The sequence below is a fragment of the Abramis brama genome (genome assembly GCF_963993115.1).
Source record: "Abramis brama genome assembly, chromosome: 1".
Classification (NCBI taxonomy): Eukaryota; Metazoa; Chordata; class Actinopteri; order Cypriniformes; family Leuciscidae; genus Abramis; species Abramis brama.
Window position 1 is genome coordinate 62,654,058 of NC_139963.1, and position 21,901 is coordinate 62,675,958.

Consider the following 21,901-nt stretch of genomic DNA (forward strand, 5'->3'; position numbering starts at 1 on the left):
AACCCGTTATGGTAATCATTCATATATCAATCTAGTTCAGCTGCGATAAATTAATGTAACTGTAACATACAAAATATTAATCATATTCATGATTAATTATTAAAATTCCCTATAGATCATTTGAGCTAATATTAATATTAATGTACAACCCATTGTTGCTACATGTTGAACTGAACTAACAGACGTGATCCAGGAGAAACTTTAGTCTTAAAACTTTCCCTCTGTTCAACAAAAGCACTGCCCAGTTACAAAATTATGAAACAACAAAACTTCAAAGAACTCATTTATTTATACATGTGTTTATGCATGTATATGTTAATATATCATGAACCATGTAACACATTTTGGTGCTGTCAGGATTTTTGTTCTGCACAATATTAGCATTGACCAGCAGGTGTCGCTGTGTGCATTCAAAGCCTTGAGAAATCAACCACTTTCACACACATCAGGCTGAAGCTTTCAGACTGTAAAGTTCGACGTCACATCAGAACGCACCGATGAATTGGGATCTGGCCTGAGAGATTCTGCTGTTTATTCAGCTTGAAAGAGTGAGTGCTGCTGCCATTTCCCCTGTGCGCTTCAGCACTATAAAGAGAGATACAGTTCCCCTGAAAGAGCGTTATACACGTGTGACACTGCGTCTTTTTCAAGATGTCGTTCCACCCGTGTGTTTCTGGATGCGGTCGTTTCCTGATGGTCAGGATGGTCAGGTCCTGCGGTGCCGGCTGATGGTCACGATCGTTGCCTCGTGTGTTTGGGCATTAAGCTCACTGAGGTAGAGGTCGTTCAGTGATGTTCTCACTGCGGGAAGATGATCATCTCTGTGTTACGGTCGAGACTCCAATACCAAAGTTAACTGTTAGTTGCGATGCCACCATAAATGCTCAAGAGAGAGAGTGTGTGCGCGGACAGAAACGAAGATTAAAGCGGAGATCGGAGAAGCCGTGAGTGAGACGGAGAAAAGAGGACAGATGAGCTGGTGAGATACAGCAGGAAAAATAAAAGGAGGAGACAATGGATGATGAAGCAGCAATTATGCGGCATCTGGTGCCGTCGCTGATGCCCCCAGGCAAGTTTGATTTCTACACACCCCTCTACACACTAACAGAAGCCCAGGAACTAGAGCCAGACAGATATTTTAGAAACCTTAAAACCAATTTATTTATTTATTTATTTATAATTCACTCAGTAAAAACTAGGGCAGATCTTCCCACAATGAATAAATACACGATTTTTACAATAGAATAAAATCTGTTCCCAAACAACAAAACAACAGCTGTCCAAATTGCTCTTTAAGCTGGTCGTTTAAGTCAAACCAGGCCGAGGCGATCGCGAGGCACAGGGGTTCCCTGGAGGCGTGGCCGAGTGCAGACGTGTCAGAGCGGGGGATCCCGGAAGTAACGTCTTCGCCACCGGCAGCGTAACTCCTCCGACCCAAACAAGAAAGAATGTGGCAATCAATGCAAGACAAAACAGCAGCAGAGCTTAAACTCTCATTCATGGACCAGTGCAGAAAAACTACTTTCCTGTCCAGGATGGGGATGACGCCTTTCTCTCCCACTCTCTCGAGTTGTCTGGCAGGCTTGGCGGCTTTCCGCCCTAGAAGGAATCAGCAAAAAGTCCTCAGCAAAAGCGGCTACAGCGAGCGCTAGACCATCAGCGTCAAGCAATGGATTACGAGAGGAAGAAAAGAACGTCCCTTTCTAGGGATACTTGCGCGCGTTGTATACTCGTGTCTTCGATCGATCGTGCCGTTCACCCGCCGAGGAGCGCGCGCGTAGGGAAGAGAGATCAGCGTCCGGACAGCGCACCCATGGTGAGTTTCAGTTTCAGTCACCTTTTATAGAGCTGTGAGTTCATGATTATGATGATCGGGAGGTGTGGCAGCTATTCAGTCAATACAAACACCCACAGTAGGCTTCCGACAAGACAATGTCAACAAACACACGTGCTCATTATAAACACACATCACACGTGCTCAATATCTTTACACACAGACACTGCACGCAGGATCTCACTGCAATCGAAATCAAACACACAAATTACAAAGGAACCATACTATCCCTCAACCCACTTTACATGATCCCCATCTGACAAGACCTTCAGAGATTTAATGTCTTCTTTTATCTTCAGTTGATTTCATCTAAGGCTGGGAGTCAGTTGCAGTTCTTGTGTTTCTCTTTTCTTCATGTGGTGGGACGTACCGAGTTTCGTTTTTAATTAATTTAATCTTTTAATTTAATCTTTTAATTTAATGTTTAATGTAATGTTTTAATTTAATTAATGTAATGTAGTGTCCGATTATATTCCATGATGGAGCGTATAAAAAGGGATTGGAATGTGTTGAAATAAAACTTTTTGTATCTTTTGGTATCCAAGTCTCAGGCCCTCCTTTCGATAACCACGTTCCTGTGTGTCCTTTGTAGGGGGTTAAATTCATTAATATTTATATTTCCCTGTTTAACAGGGTGGCGTAGTCAGCTATATCGTATAGAGGTTTCTTGCTCTCAAGAAAGAAGAGGAACTGTTTTCTGAATGTGTGAATTCACACCGGCCCGCCTAAACTGGGTTCAGAGATGATCACAGTTGTGTGTGGGTTAAACCAGTGCGGTCAAACTAACTGAGTTCTCACAGCCAGCGATGACATGCTTCTGAAAACACTAGAGCTCAAAGCCACAACACAAAGAGACTGTCACGCAGGTGTAGAAACACACACCAAGATGAATATTTAATAAATCCAACCGGTAATCCAAACAGGAACAGAGTAACATGCAACACACCCACTAAAGACGACACCAGACACTGACTGAACCAGAACTGAACACAAATACAGGAGATGATGATGATGGTGATTGATGAGTGTAAACCTGAAAATCATTAGTGTCCATGACAACAAAAGAGTGATTAAGGCAGACGATGATGAAACACAACGAGTCCAAACAAACCTGACTGTGACCGACACAGAAGACAACCATTACTGTGGACAGCAAGTTCGGTCCGACTACGGCATGATTGGTGTCATTGTTCTCAGTGTGACTCAAGAAATCCGTCAAGACCCGTTTCATTACAAAAGGAAAAAATAAAAGATAATAAATATTTTTTTTTTTTCCATTATATTTTTACAAGGAAGAAATATCTTGAGTATCTTCAGAGCATGGTGGCGATGACACATACTGACTCTCATAATGACACACCAAGGTATTCATAAAATATAGCCAACACTGGCTCATTGGAAATACGTTGCAAAACGCAAAATACGTCAAAATTATCCCCTGCTTTAAACATCTCCGTCTGTGTCTGTGTGTCAAAACCAGCTGACCGAGAATTATCCCCGTCAGAGCGGCTTGTGCCACTGCCAAATCCACCGGCCAAAGGGAAAATGACTGGCGTTTGGTGTTTGTCGTGTTAATAAAGGAGTCTGGATCTGATCTATTTCTCAGGGCTGGAGAGAGTAAAGCAGAACATTATAATCCATGTGTAGAAACTCTTCCTGAAGACATTTAATCTCTGCTTTACAGACGCTCATGAAGTGTGTGCAAATACTTTCTGTTTCACCAAACTGGAGCTGACGTTAATCATCTCAAAATACCTTAAAACTGTTTTAGAATTAATTTTCTACAAGTTAGTCATGGATATTGGAAACCTTTTCAGTAGCAAACTAATTTTATTACCAATAATGCAATTATTTTATTTCTAGATTTTAATGTCATGCTGGAAACTGCTAAAATAAAGAAGTGAGACTAACAGTAATTCTCTTGTGTGCAAAAGTAGCCAATAAACTTTTCAGAGCAGATGTGTGTGAGGCAGTGTGGTTTACAGTATATGCACTTCTCACACGTTCCACACACTTAAAGCAACACTTTAGTGTCACTATAGCAACTCTAGCAGAATTTAAACAACCAGAGGAGGAGCTGATGATGTTTAAAGGAAGAGCTGTAACTATATATAATGAAGAGAAAGACTGACAGAAACACAAAATGGCTGATAAGTGTGATCTGTGTCTGCTGGGACTGATCATTCTCTCTTCACTTCTCACAGGTAAAGAAATCTGTATTTTCTCTAAAGACATTTAGTGGAATTAGTCTGGAAAGAGTTCATTTGAACATGCTCAGTTTATTCTTGCACACATTCACGTTGTGATCTCAGAGTTGTGTATTGATACACACAGATCATACTGTATTATTCCTGATACTGGACATAGTGTCACTCAAACATCTGATGATGAAGAATTATCTTCATATTAAGAGTGTGTCAGTGATTTGAACAGCTCTCTGATAAAGACTAATACTAATATTACATTGGGTTGAATTCCAATGTAGAATGCTTGATATAAGAAAATACACTGAAATACAATTTCACACCGTTACCATGAAAAACAGAGCGTTGCTATGGACGCAGGATTCTAACCGTAGAGACGGAACGGACTATTTTCTTTAGCAGAAGCAATAAAATCGTTTTTAAATAAATAAACTCCTTTTTAAATCAATATTTTGTGTCAAATTATTGATTTATTTGGTGGGTAGCCATGTAATAAGCGGGAAAATGTAGAGCGAGGCGGTTGTTATAGCAAATACAGCCCCAACAGGCTGATTCAAGCTCCGCTTCGCGTCGGGGTCCCGATCAGCATGTCGGGGTTGTATTCGCTATAACAACCGCCTCGCTCTACATTTTCCCTTACATAGTTTATTCTGGAGAGTGTGTTATTTGCTTTAAGTCAGAATAAAGACTATGATTTAAAACCTCTGCTTTTTATGCTGGTATGTTTTATGTTTCATTTATTAATATATATCATAATGATCACTGAGATATACTGTGTTTCAGGTATCAGTGGAGTGGCTGAGAAAGTGTTCATCAGTTCTGGTGAAAATGTGCGACTGTCCTGTAATAAAAGTCTTTCTGGCTGCAAATCTAAAACTACATGGACCCACAGCAGAGATACAGCAACAGTTGAATTGATTACTAAAGGGATAAAGAAGAACGACACAGAGAGACATGAGAGACTGAGTCTGGAGTCTGACTGCTCTCTGAACATCAAGAACGTCACAAAAGAAGATTATGGATCTTACAGCTGCCAACAATGGATAGATGTGAATGGACATGACCAACAACAAGGAAATCATACTTATGTTTATCTACATGTTCTTCATGGTAAGTTTACGATTAAAAATTCTCCCTTTAAACTCAGATGATGATTGAAGAGTCTGTGATTTGTGTCTTGTGTTCAGTTTCAGTGTCTCCATCATCATCATCATCATCATCTTCATCCTCACAGACTGAGATCAGTCCAGGCCGCTCTGTGACTCTCTCCTGTCAGTTGTATTTATATACTGGATTCTCCTGTGATTATTGGGTTCGTTCTGAGGGATTTGAGCTGTTGTGGGTGAATCAGGCTGGTGTTGATCTGAAGACAGACTCCAGATATCAGATATCATCATCATCAGATCAATATCACTGTAACATCACTCTGACTACAACACTCCTGAATGAAGATGACAACAGAGAGTGGAGATGTCAGCTTACTCACAGAAATCAAGTCGAGACCTCAGTCAGATACACTGTCAAGTATTCAGGTGAGAAAACAGTGTTAGAAGACCCTCATAATGTCAGTAACACTAAGGTCTATCAGTATCACTGAACCAGAACAAACTGAGGGAACAAAAGCTGAAGTGCACTTCACTTTCACTTTTAAATTAGCATCAATTCATCCTTAGCAGGGAGTTTGATTGACATGCGATCTGAGTCTGACCAATCAAAATCCACCATTTTTGTCCGACAAAGCAGTCAGGAGAGTTAGTAGATTAACGTCGGTGGATTTGAACTTGGCTTTAACTGAGGCAATCTGTCACGACACATTAAAGAGCCACAAAACGGTAGGACTATTTATTATTTAATTTTCTTTGACTGACCAAATTTGAAAGTTGAGACTTTGTTTCATATTAAATATTACGTGCTCGGTCCTGTCTGTCAGTGCGTTGTCAGTGTCCTCTATTTTTCACTGCTTGAGAACATGGGATGAATCCGAAAGCGCCCCCTAAACCCTCATTCACTAAAGCCTGGTTCACACGGGACGATTTTAAAATTGTCGGCCGATTTTCCAAACCTGAGAGACCCCACACACGGAGATAAAAAATCACGGGTCTAACAGTTTTGGTCGTACAGTGTGTGGTGCGCAGCCACACGGCAAAATCAACACATCACACACGATCACACATTCCCAGGTCAGACGGGAAATCTCGCAAAATCCCTCGAGATCAAACGTGACTTCAGAGTAAACAATCATGGCGGACGAAGAGGATGCAGTGGCAATAGTTTGTAGTTTGGCGAGTTGGTCCTCCATCTCCGACGTCCACCGGACTTTCTGGTGCGCCATGCCGCCGGCTGTTTTGATTTTGTTCCCCAGTGTTTCCTCGCCACCTCGTCACCTCGCTTTCTGATTGGCTACACGCCACAGTCCACAGGCTGCGTGCTCGTTTGTCCCCGGGGGACACCACACACGAGGAGAAATCGGGCCAAAAAAATCCAACATGTTGGATATCCCCGATTTGAGATCGGAGCGGTCCCAACATCCTTCCGAGCAGACGAGAGCAGTCTTAACACACCACACACGGCAGGAATATCTGATCAGATTATTTTACGATAATCGGAGCATCCTTAAGATTGTCGGAAGGGGTGAATCAGGGCTAAAATCGGCCTAATTATCCTGCCGTGTGAACCAGGCTTAAGTTATTCAAAATCAGAATAATTCGGACAGCTGTTGATCGTACATAAGATGTACTCTCGTTAATGCAGTGCAATGTGGGATTGAATAAGTGCACTGAATAACATCCACTATGGTTTCGGACACCACTAAAAATGGCTGTCTCCTCTAATAACGCCCTATTTTTCCCTCGATCCATCAGGAAATGCCACATAGGTCGCTGAATTTCACACTGCATGAAAAGAGGTGTATCCGGACCAGTATACTCCTGTATACACTGCTGAAATTCGGAAGAATCCAGGAGTATACTGGCCGGATAGCTCAAATTCCATGGGTCTGTATATATCCGTATACATCCGAAATGATACCAAATCGGATGTATGTTGTGGACGTATACTTCTAGTTGTTATAGTGAGCACGGATCCACACTTCGAAAATCCACCAGAAATAGTAGACCATCCAGAGACTTCTGGCACACTCTTCAACATACTGTGCTTTGGGACACGTATTTTAATCTCACACACTGTTTAGGAAGGATAGTATGGACATTGAGACGCAGGGTTAGGCTGTGTTTACGTCCACTGTTTATGCTCATCCCTCGCCAATGTTGCACAAGTGTCCTCTACTGGTGAACTCTTGAACTAAGTTTGAATGAAATGCTCTAAGCCAGGGAATGACAACTGGCGGCCCGCGGGCCAAAACGGATTATTTTGGAAGTCCTAAATGCTGCACAAAACTCTTCCACTACTTGAGAAAAGCCGTAGTCGCGCGGCGATTTCACCGCCGCATACTGTGTGAAACACCCATAGGGAATCATGCGGCGCGGGATTACATTTTAAAGTATAACTGTGCGTTCACACCGGATGCGAATAGCGCGTCAAATTCGCGCCTGCCGCGTCTAGTTACGCTTGACCACTTGTGTCCATTCGCGTGTCAAAAGACGGTAGCGGTCAGAACTCTGGTGTACTTTGGACGGAGCGGGCGGTCTGACTGACAATAGCCCACTCCCGACATCTTTTGACAGCGTATCCGCACTTCATTCTGACCACCTGTACACCTAGCTCTGAGGAGCTGTTTTGGTACTGAAACCATTGTCAGTCAACAACATTCTTTTTTTGCAAGGATGTTTGAAATAGTTCGGCAGAAAATAGCCTACTTCATTTGTCAGTAGGGCAATATGATTTTCGTTTATGTTGCTTAGAAATTTGAGTGATAGGCTTTGTCCTATTTAATTTAGGCTATGTTTTTTATATTTCATAATTTTTTTTCTGTGGCATTTTTTTTCTCTGCTGACAGTACAATGTTAAAATAGCCTAATATTTATTGACATGAACACAATTTTTGTATAGCATTTAGAATTATTATAGGCAACTTAATCTCCTTCTTTCCGTTAGAGACATTTGAATGTGAGATTATGGAAACGAGATCTAAATTTTGAAAGTGTTACCGGTTACTTTCGCTTCAAAAAAGGAATAGACCACGTGACTTCCGTTTTTGGTTTATAAACGAAAAACTAATTGACTGAAGTTCAAAGACTCTCTTCCTTCTTTGTTCAAAAAGGAATAACGATAAAATGATCGCCAAAAACGAAAAACGGGCCGTTATTAAAATGGTTTTTCGTTTTTTGATTCTGACACCAAAAACGGATATTTGGTTTTTCGTTTTGAAACAAAAAACAGAAAAACGGTATTTTCGTTTTATAATTACAAACGAATTACGGATTATCCAGAGATCCCCTGACCCGCGCAGACCTCCTTAAACCTTAGGTGTGTATGTGTGTGTCCCGAATAAATAATAATAAAAACAGGAATAAAGTTCAAAAGTCGGACTGTAAGCGAATGAGGCATGACTGCTATTCACACCTTTATTAAAATGGCTGTAATCTGTTACCACAATAGTACTTGATCTGTTTAAAACGATTTCCTTGATATATGCCTAAGGTGTTAAATTCAAAATTCTAAATCAAAATTAAAATTTGTCTAATCCAGTAATTAATTTTTTCTATTTTTGATCTGAGCACAATCAGAAAATCAGAAAACCCGTCGTTATTTGTTTTTTCATTTTAGTTCAGGAAATAAATAATGGATAAACAAGTCGTTTTTCATCTTTTTATTTTTGGTTTTAATTTGAAAAAAACGATTGAACGAATCCACAGATGGCGACGGACCCATCATATTCCGTGATTATAGGCCTATATAAGAGTATTTAATTTGTATCCATAGGCCTACTCTGTGTAGCTGGCCTGCCATCTACTGGCTAAAAAAAATATTGGCCCGCGGCCAAAGTTACTTGCCGACCCCTGCTCTAAGCCCTTGATCACATGTTATCTGATATGATCTGATTATAAATTATACATTTGATTTACACGCCATTATATAGGCCTGTGTGTGTGCTTGGGCTGTTGGAGAAAATATATTTTTTTAAAAATCTAAATAAAAGTCTACCCAGCAGGCACCGGACGTCAATATGACGTTAGATTGACGTTGGACCCAAACGTTGGAAAGACGTTGCATTTTGATTGAAAATGAAAACATACATTCATCCCATAATGACCAGGGATAGTTCACCCAAAAATGAAAATTCTGTCAGTAATTACTCACCCTCATGTTGTCCCAACCCCGTAAGACCTTCGTTCATCTTCGGAACATAAATTAAGATATTTTTGATGAAATCTGAGTGCTGTCTCACTCCTCCATAGGCTTCTAAGGGACTGAAACTTGCTGGCCCAGAGAAGTTATTAAAGAGATCGTTAATATAGTCCAAGTGACTACAGTGGCTTAATCTTAAGTTTATCAAGCGACGAGAATACTTTTTGTGTGCTAAAACAAACAAAAATAACGACTTTATTCCACTTTTCATTTCCTTCTCTCTGGGCCTCGAGTCTTTTCACGTCTCTGTTGCACGTCATATATATATATATAGCTACCAAGATAGGAACACACTTTCAACCAGTTTCTGGAAAAAAATTCTACCCTAGCTTTACGGGCCATACACATGTATCATCTTTGCATGTACATGCTGTAACTCATCAAAAGAGAGAAATTTCAACTTTTGACGCTGTTCACAAATAGTGATCAGACATTCTAAGCAGAAAAATGTGAATGCACAGATGCAACACCTAAGTGTTTTTGCAGAGTGTCTTAAGCTAAATGAACATTTAAAAGACATCAGAATGAATGTAAAAACAACAGTTAGAGTAGGGGTGGGGGATCTTACAAAAATTTCATATCACGATCTTATAAGAAACAATCACGATCCATGATCATAATCGTGATCTTCCCAAATTTGAGATGAACTCTCATCAAGAAAATTCAGACTGGCATCGAGCGATACCAATCTGATATTTCAAATCAAATCAAATCAAGTATATTTGTATAGCGCTTTTCACAATACAGATTGTATCAAAGCAGCTTCACAGTATTAAATTAAAATAAAATAATACAACAAGGTTTGTTTCTAGTGGAATTTATTGATTGATAAAATAAAATTAAATATCCCCAAAATATCCCCAACTGAGCAAGCCAAAGGCAACAGTGGCAAGGAACCGAAAAAACTCCATCAAGTGACCTAATGGTGTCCTAAAACTCCATCAGGTGACCTAATGGAGAAAAAAAAACCTTGGGAGAACCCAGGCTCAGTCGGGGGCCAGTTCTCCTCTGGCATTTATGAACTAGAGGCCGGATTGTAGTTTGAACTGTAAGATTAAAAATATTATATGAATGCCTGGCCGAAAAGATGCGTCTTTAATCTAGTCTTAAAGGAGAAGTTCACTTTCAAAAAAACTTTTGCTGATAATTTACTCACCCCCATGTCATCCAAGATGTCCATGTCTTTCTTTCTTCAGTCGCAAAGAAATTAAGGTTTTTGATGAAAACATTCCAGGATTTCCCCCCATGTAATGGATTCTATTGGGACCCAAACGGTAGAAGGTCCAAATGACAGTTTAAGTGCAGCTTCAAAGGGCTTTAAACGATACCAGACGATGAATAAGGGTCTTATCTAGCGAAACGATCGGTCATTTCCAAAATAAATAAAAAAGTTTAAGTTTTATAAGCACAAATGTTCGCCTTGCTCTGTTCTGTGATGCGCGTTCGTGACGTCACGTAATACGCAATTACGTTGAAAAGGTCACGCTTGAAAAATTTCTGTCCTGAAGAAAATGTTCTTTTTGGCTTTTTAATATTAAAACACCCAGGATACGCACACGAAATGGGCATTTTAAACGATAAACTGACACAAATACATTTGAAAATGTGTATATGGTCCTCCTTCCGCACATTTGTAAACACGTCAAGTGTGACCTTTTCAACGTAATTGCGTATTACGTGACGTCACGAACGCGCATCACAGAACAGAGCAAGGCGAGCGTTTGTGCTTATAAAACTTAAACTTTTTTATTTATTTTGGAAATGACCGATCGTTTCGCTAGATAAGACCCTTATTCATCATCTGGTATCGTTTAAAGCCCTTTGAAGCTACACTTAAACTGTCATTTGGACCTTCTACCGTTTGGGTCCCAATAGAATCCATTACATGGGGGGAAATCCTGGAATGTTTTCATCAAAAACCTTAATTTCTTTGCGACTGAAGAAAGAAAGACATGGACATCTTGGATGACATGGGGGTGAGTAAATTATCAGCAAAAGTTTTTTTGAAAGTGAACTTCTCCTTTAAACTGGGAGAGCGAGTCCGAGCAACGAACAGTATCAGGAAGACTATTCCAGAGTTTTGGAGCCAAATGTGAAAATGCTCTCCCTCCTTTGGTTGATCTGGATATCCTAGGTATGACCAAAAGCCTCGAATTTATTGATCTTAAAGAGCGCGATGGATTATAGGGTGATAGAAGATCCGTTAAATAGACTGGAGCTAAGCCGTTTAGGGCTTTATAAGTCAGTAGCAATACCTTGTAATTAATACGGAACTTTATAGGTAACCAATGTAGTGATGTTAAAATCGGTGTTATATGATCAAATTTTCTTGATCTAGTAAGAACTCTAGCGGCGGCATTTTGGACTAACTGTAGCTTGTTTATTGAGGATGCAGGACAACCAGCTAATAAAGCATTACAGTAATCTAGTCTCGAGGTCATGAATGCATGAACTAACTTTTCTGCATCAGAAACTGATAGCATATTACGTAGCTTAGCAATGTTTCTAAGGTGGAAAAAGGCTGTTCTTGTAACATATGAAATATGATTTTCAAAAGACAGGTTACAATCGAGTATAACACCCAGGTCTTTTACTGTAGAGGATAAAGTAACAGGATTTTTTAATTTTGTAGTCGATCTAAGAGTATTGTGTGATCTATAGTATCGAACGCAGCACTTAGATCAAGTAAAACTAGTATTGAGATACAGCCTTGGTCAGAAGCTAAAAGTAAATCATTTGTGATTTTAACGAGCGCGGTTTCAGTGCTATGATGCGGCCTGAATCCTGACTGAAACTTTTCATAGATATAATTTTCTTGCAAGAAAGAGCCCAGTTGAGTGGACACAACTTTTTCTAGTATTTTAGACATAAATGGAAGATTTGAAATGGGTCTATAATTTGCTAGATTATTATGATCTAATTGTGGTTTCGTAATGAGAGGTTTTATAACTGCCAGTTTAAATATTCTTGGAACATGACCTAAAGATAAAGATGAGTTAATAATATTGAGGAGAGGCTCTTCCACTACAGGTAACACTTCCTTCAGTAGTTTAGTTGGTATAGGATCTAATAAACAAGACGATGAGTGGGACCAGTGACGTTTTGCTTGACCCCAAAGGAATTTAATAAATCTATAAACGCAGCCCCTAACGCATCATTTGGATTATCTACGTGTATGTTAAAATCTCCAACAATTAATGCTTTATCTACATTGACCAATAGATCTGAGAGAAAATCTGCAAACTCTTTTAGGAAATCAGCATAGGGCCCTGGAGGTCTATAACAGTATTAAAGCCAAGGCTAGAGATAATATGGATTTTTTTCTAACATCTAAGAGCGTAACATTTAGTACAAGTACTTCAAAGGAAATAAACTTATAACCCGTTTTCTGAGTAACACTGAGAATATCTCTATAGATTGTTGCAACACCGCCGCCACGACCAATCAGACGGGGTTCATGCTTATAGGAGTATCCAGATGGAGTAGACTCATTTAGACCGAAATAATCATTTGGTTTAAGCCAGGTTTCAGTAAGGCAAAGTACATCGAAGCTATTATCTGTGACTATTTCATTTACAATAATTGCCTTAGGTGTGAGTGATCTAATGTTTAGAAGACCTAGCTTTAAAAATTGTTTTTGTTTACTAATAGCAACATTTTCTGTTTTAATAACAATTAGATTTTTCCTAGATCCTGCAGTAGAATTATTATTTGGTCTCACTAAACGAGGAATAGACACAGTTTCTATGCAATGTTCTACACTAGTATTTATATCATTTAAATTTAAATTGGTGCAGGAGAGACTATGATTTGGACTTTTGGTTACTAGTCATCTAATGGTATTTAACATTTTGGAGATGTTATCCGACAGATGATCTGCTCCGAATCTGCTTGGGTGTAAGCCATCGGCACGGAAAAGCCTAGGACGCTCCCAAAACAGATTCCAATTATTTACAAAGAGCAGTTTCTGCTCATTGCACCATGACATTAACCATTCATTTAGCGCGAATAATCTACTAAACTTTTCATGACCTAGTCGGTACGTGGGAAGCGGTCCTGACACAATGATCGTTATTTCCGTATCGATCAGATTCCTGAAGTCTTTCTTCAGAACCTCCGTCTGGCGCAGCCTGATGTTGTTCACTCCCGCGTGCAAGACCACAGTTCCGACGCGCTCGTCACCGTTCAGAATCTCGGGAACGCGAGCAGCGATTTCAGAAACACGAGCACCAGGAAAGCAGTGACTGTGCACCTTACTTTTACTTAACGTAGCGTGTACGTGCCGAACGATGGAATCACCGATGATCACAGCATCGCGTTCGGTTTCGCGAAGAGGGGAGAAGCGGTTTTGTGTGGATAACTCGAAAACCGGGAGGGGCGGAGAGAATCTTCTTGGTCTAGACCTGACTCGCGTCTTCCGCTGCGGAACCACCCAGGCTTCGTGGTGGCGTGTTGGAGCCGGAGTGAACGAGACCATGGCTGATCGCGACCTCGGCGCTCGGGACCGATGCTGAGTAACGCACGGAGTAGACGAGGTCGGAGTCAGCGGGTAACGTTAGTAACGTTAATCACTGATTTGTGTGCATCGGCGCGTGATGTTTCAAGAGCTAAACACCTGTCTCTCAGCTCGGCCTGTCTCACTAAAAGGTCGTGGATCTGTTTCTCAACAGCTTCCAGCTCAGACTGCACCGCGTGCAGCTCAAATGTGTCCTCACCTGCACCAAGAGGTACACTACTTACATCTGATATATTCGCCATGTTTGTTTGTAAGTGAGTGTGGAGAAGACGCGTTCAGCCGTGATCCACGGATGTAACCTATAAGAGTATCCGGCGTTGGATCACTAATAGGCTTCAGATGCGTTCAAGCGCATTCGAATTCCGGAAGAATGTGGGAATCTATGTGGCGACATTTCCTCAGATGGACAGGTGATAGGGAAAGCAAGAACTGATAAGAATGTAAGAATGTAAATAAATAATCTGAAAATTAATTTAAAAAAATTAATTTAATTAATTTAAAGTTTGTCGATCATGTGTCCCCAGTGAAGCTGAACTAATTCACACGGACTGACCGGGACTGACCGTCTATGCACACTTCAGAATATCTGACAGCTGGATTCGACTAAGTCTGCAAGGATTGTGAAATTAAATGTTTTTTAAATATTCAAAGATTTGTTTAAATTATATAAATGCGTATATTTGCTGAATGCTCATGGTAAATGTGAAAGTATTAATAGTGTTTGCCTTTCTGTTAAAATAATATTTAATTTGCGCTTTGTTACAAATAATATAAAAGCAAACACTATAATACTTTTTCATATACAGTTTACTTTCTTTGTTCTATCCAACAAACAGTTTCTATCCAGTAACGTTTTAGACAAAACTGTTAAACAGAGACCATAAACTAATGAAGACGAAGAATAGGAGCGCTGTGTGCTCAGGGTCGCCCGTAAAAATAAAAGTCAGCTTCACTGGGGACACATGTCAAAATAAAAGTCCTGCTGTTACGAGGACATAAAAGTTTGCGATCTCTAAGATTTGCTTGAAAAGTAGAACGTGGACGTCTTCAAGATCGATCACAATATAAAATCGTCAGATGGCAATCTGATCGTCAGATGGTACCCCTACGTTAGAGTTCTGAAAAATTAAAGATATCAAACGGAAAGGTACAATGAGGTTACTGTTTTTTTTTACCTGTGACAACATTGTAAAGATGGAGCTTGGTGAAGGTAAGCTTCACCTTCCCACACTTCATATTGAAACTGGCAATTACCTCATTTACATTTACGCATTTGGCAGACGCTTTTATCCAAAGCACTTGCATTGCATTTCAAGGTACACATTTACATTCTTATCAGTTCTTGTTTTCCCTGGGAATCAAACCCATGACCTTGGCATTGCAAGCGCCAACGCTCTACTGTTTGAGCTACAGGAAAGCTCATTTGTCATCAACCTGTGGATACAAAAGAAAGAGGATTTAAATGTCCAAATAATTAATTATATACAACACATTATGAAGCGGTTGTTATAGTTTAGTAGGTTTATCATATCTTGATGTCACACTGCTTCTACTGTTGGCCTGCTGTTGATTCCAAAGGTCAGTAAGGATTTGAACATGTAGAAAAATCTCTAAATATTTAATGTCATATTTGTATATTGCATATTGGATTTTAGACTAGTCGGTTACTAAACTTCTGTTTAAACGACTGATGATTGACAAACAATGGTCAACCATTGACCCTCCCAAAGCCTTTATACAAACTAACAGATGTCTTTGTTGTCAAAGACATCTTTATAATTGTATATGAGTTACAGCTATGAATAGAAATATTGATAGTGAATGTTAAACGAGTGAGACATAAAGCCTGTGTATATGCACAAGCATTCACTAACTGGAATTTTTAAAGGTCATTTTGGAAGATGGTTGTCTACCTGATCAACAAATATAAAAGCAAGTCATTAGTACCATAAATTAGGCTAGTTCATTATGATACCTAATTATATTCCAGACTCAGTGAACAAGTCTAAGCTTTCAGCAGATTAGCCTGCTGGCAACAGATTTAGTGCCCCACGCAGCCAGCATGTGTGTGTATTGGGGAGTGGGGTGAAAGAGATTTACCCCAAAACTAGGCTTCCTGCATTGTTACAGGTGTTACTGATGTCCAGCCGCAACACAGGTTACATCACTTGCCCACTGCGGCCCCGCCCCCCACCATCATTTAGATTCATAACGTTCAGTTGTAAGTCATTTATAAGTGGTTAGTTAATGATGAACTAATCATTTACAAAACATTCATAAATGATTAGCAAGTGACATACTAACATTTTATGTATGTTTTGTAAATTCCGTTACAAGTCATTTACAAGTGATTAGTAAATGATTAACTAATTATTTATGAAACATGAATATGCGGTTCATAAATGTTTAATAAATTATGTTACATTTTTTGTATGTTTTGCTCACATCAGGTGCACAGTGGTTAGACTCCATGTGTTTCAGAGAAGACAGCTGTCTATACCCTCACCAGTCAACACTTACACTACACTACACACCACACTACACACTACACTACACACAACAGAAGACAGCTGTCTATACCCTCACCAGTCAGCACTTACACTGCAGTACACACTACACTACACACTACACTACACAGTACAGAAGACAGCTGTCTATACCCTCACCAGTCAGCACTTACACTGCACTACACACTACACTACACACTACAGAAGACAGCTGTCTATACCCTCACCAGGCAGCACTTACACTGCAGTGCACACTACACACTACACTACAGAAGACAGCTGTCTATACCCTCACCAGTCAGCACTTACACTGCACTACACACTACACTACACAGTACAGAAGACAGCTGTCTATACCCTCACCAGTCAGCACTTACACTGCACTACACACTACACTACACACTACACTACACTACACTACACAGTACAGAAGACAGCTGTCTATACCCTCACCAGTCAGCACTTACACTGCACTACACACTACACTACACACTACAGAAGACAGCTGTCTATACCCTCACCAGTCAGCACTCACACTACACACTACACTACACACTACAGTGTTGAACACAGTGATGTGTAAACACATGAATAAATCATTTACAACACTTTCTGCATCCCCTAATCTAAAGTGTAAACTATTCATCACTTGTAAATGTGTCACACATCATTCGTTAGGAGACACTAGATTAGGGGACGCAGAAAGTGTTGTAAATGATTTATTCATGCGTTTACACATCATTGTGTTGAACACTGTTACAAATGATCTGTATGTGTATACAAGGCATTTACAACACTTTCTGCACCCTCTAATTGCTACATACATACAAAAAGAATAACAGAATTTATTAAACATTAATGAACCACATATTCATGTTTCATAAATAATTAGTTAATCATTTACTAATCACTTGTAAATGACTTGTAACGGAATTAACAAAACATATATAAAATGTTAGTATATCACTTGCTAATCATTTATAATTGTTTTGTAAATGATTAGTTCATCATTAACTAACCACTTATAAATGACTTACAACTGAACGTTATTATAAAGTGTTACCTTTTTTTTTAGTAGTAAATATAATTAAGTTCAGTTAGAGCAGGGGTTTTCAACCCATATATTTGAGTCAAACAGCTGCAATTGTGAGATTTTACTTGCAAATATTTAGTCATCAACTAGAGGGGGGCAATTTGACTATTCTCCCAGCTAATTGTCACACTAAATTTGGTAAGCTGTTTATATTTTTAATGTTTCAGTTTAACTAATACTCTGTCTATACTAGAGATGCACCGAATGCAATTGTCTTGGCCGATTCCGATTTCCGTTTTTTTGGTAAGTGTGACCTGCCGATAAAGATTTTTGCTGATGAAATTTAAATAAACCCTTCCGTTTTTTTGGCAAAGTGCTGCACAACAGAGGTTTAAAACATGGAAGAAAAATAGTGATTATTCCTTTTAAAATAAAGTAGTATTTCATTAAGACATACATTATACTGTACAATAGTAATACAATAGTACATAGTAATATATAATAGTAATATATTTCTGTCACAAGTTAAACTGAACTTTTATTTTGACAGGTTGCCGTGAAGATCTTGAAGTTTCTCTGTGTTTATGATATGAAAATAGTCTTTCTCAAATTAAACAGTAAAATGTTCATTAAGTGACTCTCAAAGCAGCTCTGGAGATGAAGTTTGTGTGTTCATGTTGTCATACACCACGAGCGCCACGAGTGCTTTGTGCGTTATAAACGTATCCACACATATCTGTGCTATATCATACTATATAGAGTTGTGTGGTGTGACATGCTTCATGCCGCAATGCATGCTGGGAGCCATGCGTTTTATACTATGGTTGGCTCCCAGCATGCATTGCGGCATGAAGCATGTCACCATTGTCGATGGCTTTTGTCTTTAATTGTCCCAATTCCTTTTCACAGACTCTCAGGATCATTCGACTACAAACACACCAGGTACATAATCACAGTGTTTTGTCTTTGTCTATAATTGTCTCCAATCTGCCCTGTCCGTCTCTGACTCTGTGCTCGATCTCTTCTTCAGTCATAGTGATTTCTGTCGCTGCAGTCGCTGTTCTCCTTCTTGCTCTTCTCTGGCTGATCTGCAGAAAAAGAGCTGGTGAGTTTTCAGATTTACTCCTTTACAACAATTAAAAACAGTTCAGATGAGCAAACAAACACATCATGTTCAGACTGTAAGTATCATAGAAACATGTGGATTATATGAAAGAAGTTACAGAAACAGAAGTTTATTCCTGCTGAGAAATCCTGTAATGTCAATATCAACAAGTAATCAAGTCAACAATCATTTTTATTATTCATTTTAATGCTTCAACAAAATCTGATTGTTGAAAATCTTAATACTTAACATTGTTTTTTTCATGTGTGTTTTATCATAAAAACCAATAAAAAATTGATAATGCACTTGTTTTCAGATAATAAAAGAGGGACTGGCGACTCTGCGGTAAGTTCAGTAATGCAGTGATTTAGATTTGATTACTGTCTTTAAAGCTCAATAAAGTGTCATTCATGCAGTTTAACTGTTTGTTCTGAAGGTCAAAGATGAGAATGAACATAAAGGGACGTATGAGACGATCAACATGTCCATTCCTCCCGCTGCAAGAGCCAATGTGAGTCCACTAAATCATCAAACATTACGTTCACTGTCTGTTCAATAATGTGATTTAAAAGCTTTTGTGTTATTCTACATATTATAGTGAGAGATATGTCTGTTCTGTGTGTTAAACTTGACTCTCTGCACGTTTGCATTGATGTTTAGGAGCAGACAGATGATGTGACTTATTCTGAGGTCACTTTATCCAATACAAAGCCTGTAAAATCACTCAATGTGAGTAGATACCAGCACATGAGTTTGACTCTCAGATAAATGAAGCTCATGCTCTAATAATAATAATAATAATCGCTGGAGTTCAAACATTGATGGACAGAATCTGTTCTTTCAGGATCATGATGATACAGTGACTTATGCTGCCATCAGAGGAAGAGAAGATCAACCGAAGGATCAACTTTACGCCTCTGTGAACAAGAACAAGACCTTCACAAATAAACATTAATGATACAGATCATGAGCTCATCATATCAGGAGCAGACGGGAAGATTTCATCTCTCTGGTTTTTGGAGGAATTATATATTTGTGTGTGAACGAGCAGATATTTGTTCAAGCCTCTTCTTTTGTGTATGGGATGACTGGAGTCTGTTTATCTGCTGGATTTCTGTCTGAAAACCTTCATCTTCATGCAGAAGCTCATGCTGAAATGATCCTCTTGCTTCAGCTTGTATATCAGCTGTTTCTTCTACAGAGAGACGTCCGTCTGAGAATTACATCAGTGTCTGCTCACATTATATTGTCATAAAATATTCTAAAATTTGACTTTGCAGTGTGTATATGTCACGAAATTAAGTGTCAGTTATTTCTTTCTTTTTTCACGTTACAATAAAGAGCACGAAAAATCATGAGTTAAAAGAAAAGTTTTTGTCTCTTCCATTCCTGTAAAAACAGACGTAACTAAACTTGCTCTTGCTGGAAAGTTTCAAAGTTAGAATTCACGTTTTAAATTAATACTTGTATGAAGGTAAAAGTAGCAAAATTTGAGAGCTTGTAGATTTGAATTTGAGAACAAAATATTAATATTTATAAGCTGAAATTAACCCTCATAGTTTTGATGTGAAAGTCTGAATGTTTCGATTCACACAGACAATAAACTAGTCAGTTATCAGCTAAAGTCCAAACGTCGAGCGAAGGGTTCATTATGATGACCATTACACTGACCTCGTACCCAGGCACGTGCACACATAGACATCAAAAGGGCGCTGGAGCACCTGCCATTTTTATTCCTGGAGAGAAAGTGCCCTTTTTTCTGGGGTGCTTTTTTTTTATTTTTGAAAAATAATATATATTTCTGTTTGCGCACAGCTTCCCTGTCAAACAAATATATTTTTTGAAGAATAGTATATCTAAATATCAGGTCAGGAGTTCTGAAGCGCTCCCTCTCCCCCGATTGTTAAACCCGATTATACTACAGGGCCGTTGAATGCTTGAATCTGATTGGTTGACGAACGTTCTAAGGTGTGCATTATTTTCAGGGAAACGCACGGCTAAAGTAGTTCCAGGCAGGTCTTGACCGCATTACAGTTCCATATCACTTCGCGTAGTTAACTGTAATAACGGAAAATAGGATACAATTCATAACAAGAAAAAAACATGCAGCCCCATGCGCTTGATCTGCAATTTTCAATGTCTAGCTTCACAATCAATAGAAACATGCAGTTTAATTTTAATAAATAAAGTATATAGTCCTATCTATATTATAATCAATAGAAAATTAAACTGAATATAGGCTAAATAAATGGATAGTCCTGCAGTACGGATTTTTATTGCAGATAATAACAAATAAATAATTATTGATAGGCCCACTTGGGCTTTGTGTTTCATTTATTTGGCTATAGTCTACTGCCATCTGTCAATGAAAAAAAAAGAAGAATGAACGAATTAATTAAAACGAATTAAATTAATAAATAAATAATAATATTGACGCAAATGCTTTTCTGTCTCATTATTGCAACATCTCTCTCTATAACTGCTGCATTAATAACTGCATAAAGCCGGGGACACACTAAGGCCGGTTATGTAATTTGATACTTATGACTGATCATGTCCAAACGCGTGTTCAGCGCGTTCAGTCTGTGTTCAAAGTCGTGTTTAAAATCTGCTGCTGCGATGAAAACAGTCAGAGAATGTGTCAGCTAGTCGTGTGTCCCAGCATTAGTCTGCTATCAGTGGCTCAAACCTCCGTTACTAACTCTAAAATGACGTTTTGGAATTAGCAACGGAGGCATTGGACTAGATGCGTAAGAAATTAGTCCTACATACAAGAGCGTTTTAATGACAAAACTTTACAAACGTCTTGAAATACATAATCTGAACAATGTTTCGAGGTGTGGTAACTGTAGTATAAGCGGAATAATTGACTTCAGGCCGTTGAATTATTAGAAAAATAATGCACACCGAGGTGTAACGGCCACTCCGCTTCGCGTCGTGACCGCATTACCACCTCGGGTGTGCATTATTTTTCTAATAATTCAACGGCCTGTCGTCAATTATTCCTTACTTGTATTGCTTCCGCTAAAGAAAATAGTACGCTCTGTCTCTACGGTTAGAATCCTGTGAGTCCATAGCAACGCTCTGTTTTTCATGGCAACGGTCTGTTATACTCCGCACAGCATTCTGTTATCAAGAAATAACAGACCGCATTCTACATTGGAATTCAACCAAGCCATGTAATAAAATAAGCTAATAAAATAAGCATATATCACCACCAGGTGATATGCTTTAGTTATTTTGTTTATCCTATTTACCTGCATTGCCCTGTTAATTAGATGCAAATGTGCGCATTTTAACTAGTTGACGCCTAATTTGCATACAGAACGTCCCCAGTTAATGACTTACATCAAGAGTCTTTCCCCCTGAAATTTAGAAATCTAAATTGGTGAATT

The 21,901-nt window shown here is 39.0% G+C and overlaps 1 protein-coding gene across 2 annotated transcripts; it reads left to right on the forward strand.

The window, feature by feature from the left end:
* The first annotated feature begins 2,376 nt into the window (after positions 1 to 2,376).
* Positions 2,377 to 19,870, forward strand: LOC311078080 (uncharacterized protein). 2 transcript variants are annotated; one of them, XM_084106760.1, is made up of 10 exons: positions 2,377 to 3,198; positions 3,315 to 4,038; positions 4,822 to 5,148; positions 5,226 to 5,570; positions 18,311 to 18,343; positions 18,432 to 18,506; positions 18,823 to 18,851; positions 18,943 to 19,017; positions 19,167 to 19,235; positions 19,351 to 19,870. In XM_084106760.1, exons 2-10 carry the CDS (start codon positions 3,978 to 3,980, stop codon positions 19,459 to 19,461), a joined length of 1,125 nt encoding a protein of 374 aa, XP_083962886.1. In that variant the 5' UTR covers positions 2,377 to 3,198; positions 3,315 to 3,977; the 3' UTR covers positions 19,462 to 19,870. The 2 variants fall into 2 exon arrangements, with proteins under 2 accessions (XP_083962886.1, XP_083962885.1); XM_084106759.1 differs by having other exon boundaries at positions 2,377 to 4,038.
* The last annotated feature ends 2,031 nt before the right edge of the window (positions 19,871 to 21,901 follow it).

Coding starts and splice junctions, on each gene's coding strand:
- LOC311078080 (XM_084106759.1), top strand. CDS start 3,978: ATGGCTGATAAGTGTGATCTGTGTCTGCTGGGACTGATCATTCTCTCT. Junction 4,039..4,821: donor TCTCTCTTCACTTCTCACAG/GTAAAGAAATCT, acceptor ACTGTGTTTCAG/GTATCAGTGGAGTGGCTGAG. Junction 19,018..19,166: donor CTCCCGCTGCAAGAGCCAAT/GTGAGTCCACTA, acceptor ATTGATGTTTAG/GAGCAGACAGATGATGTGAC.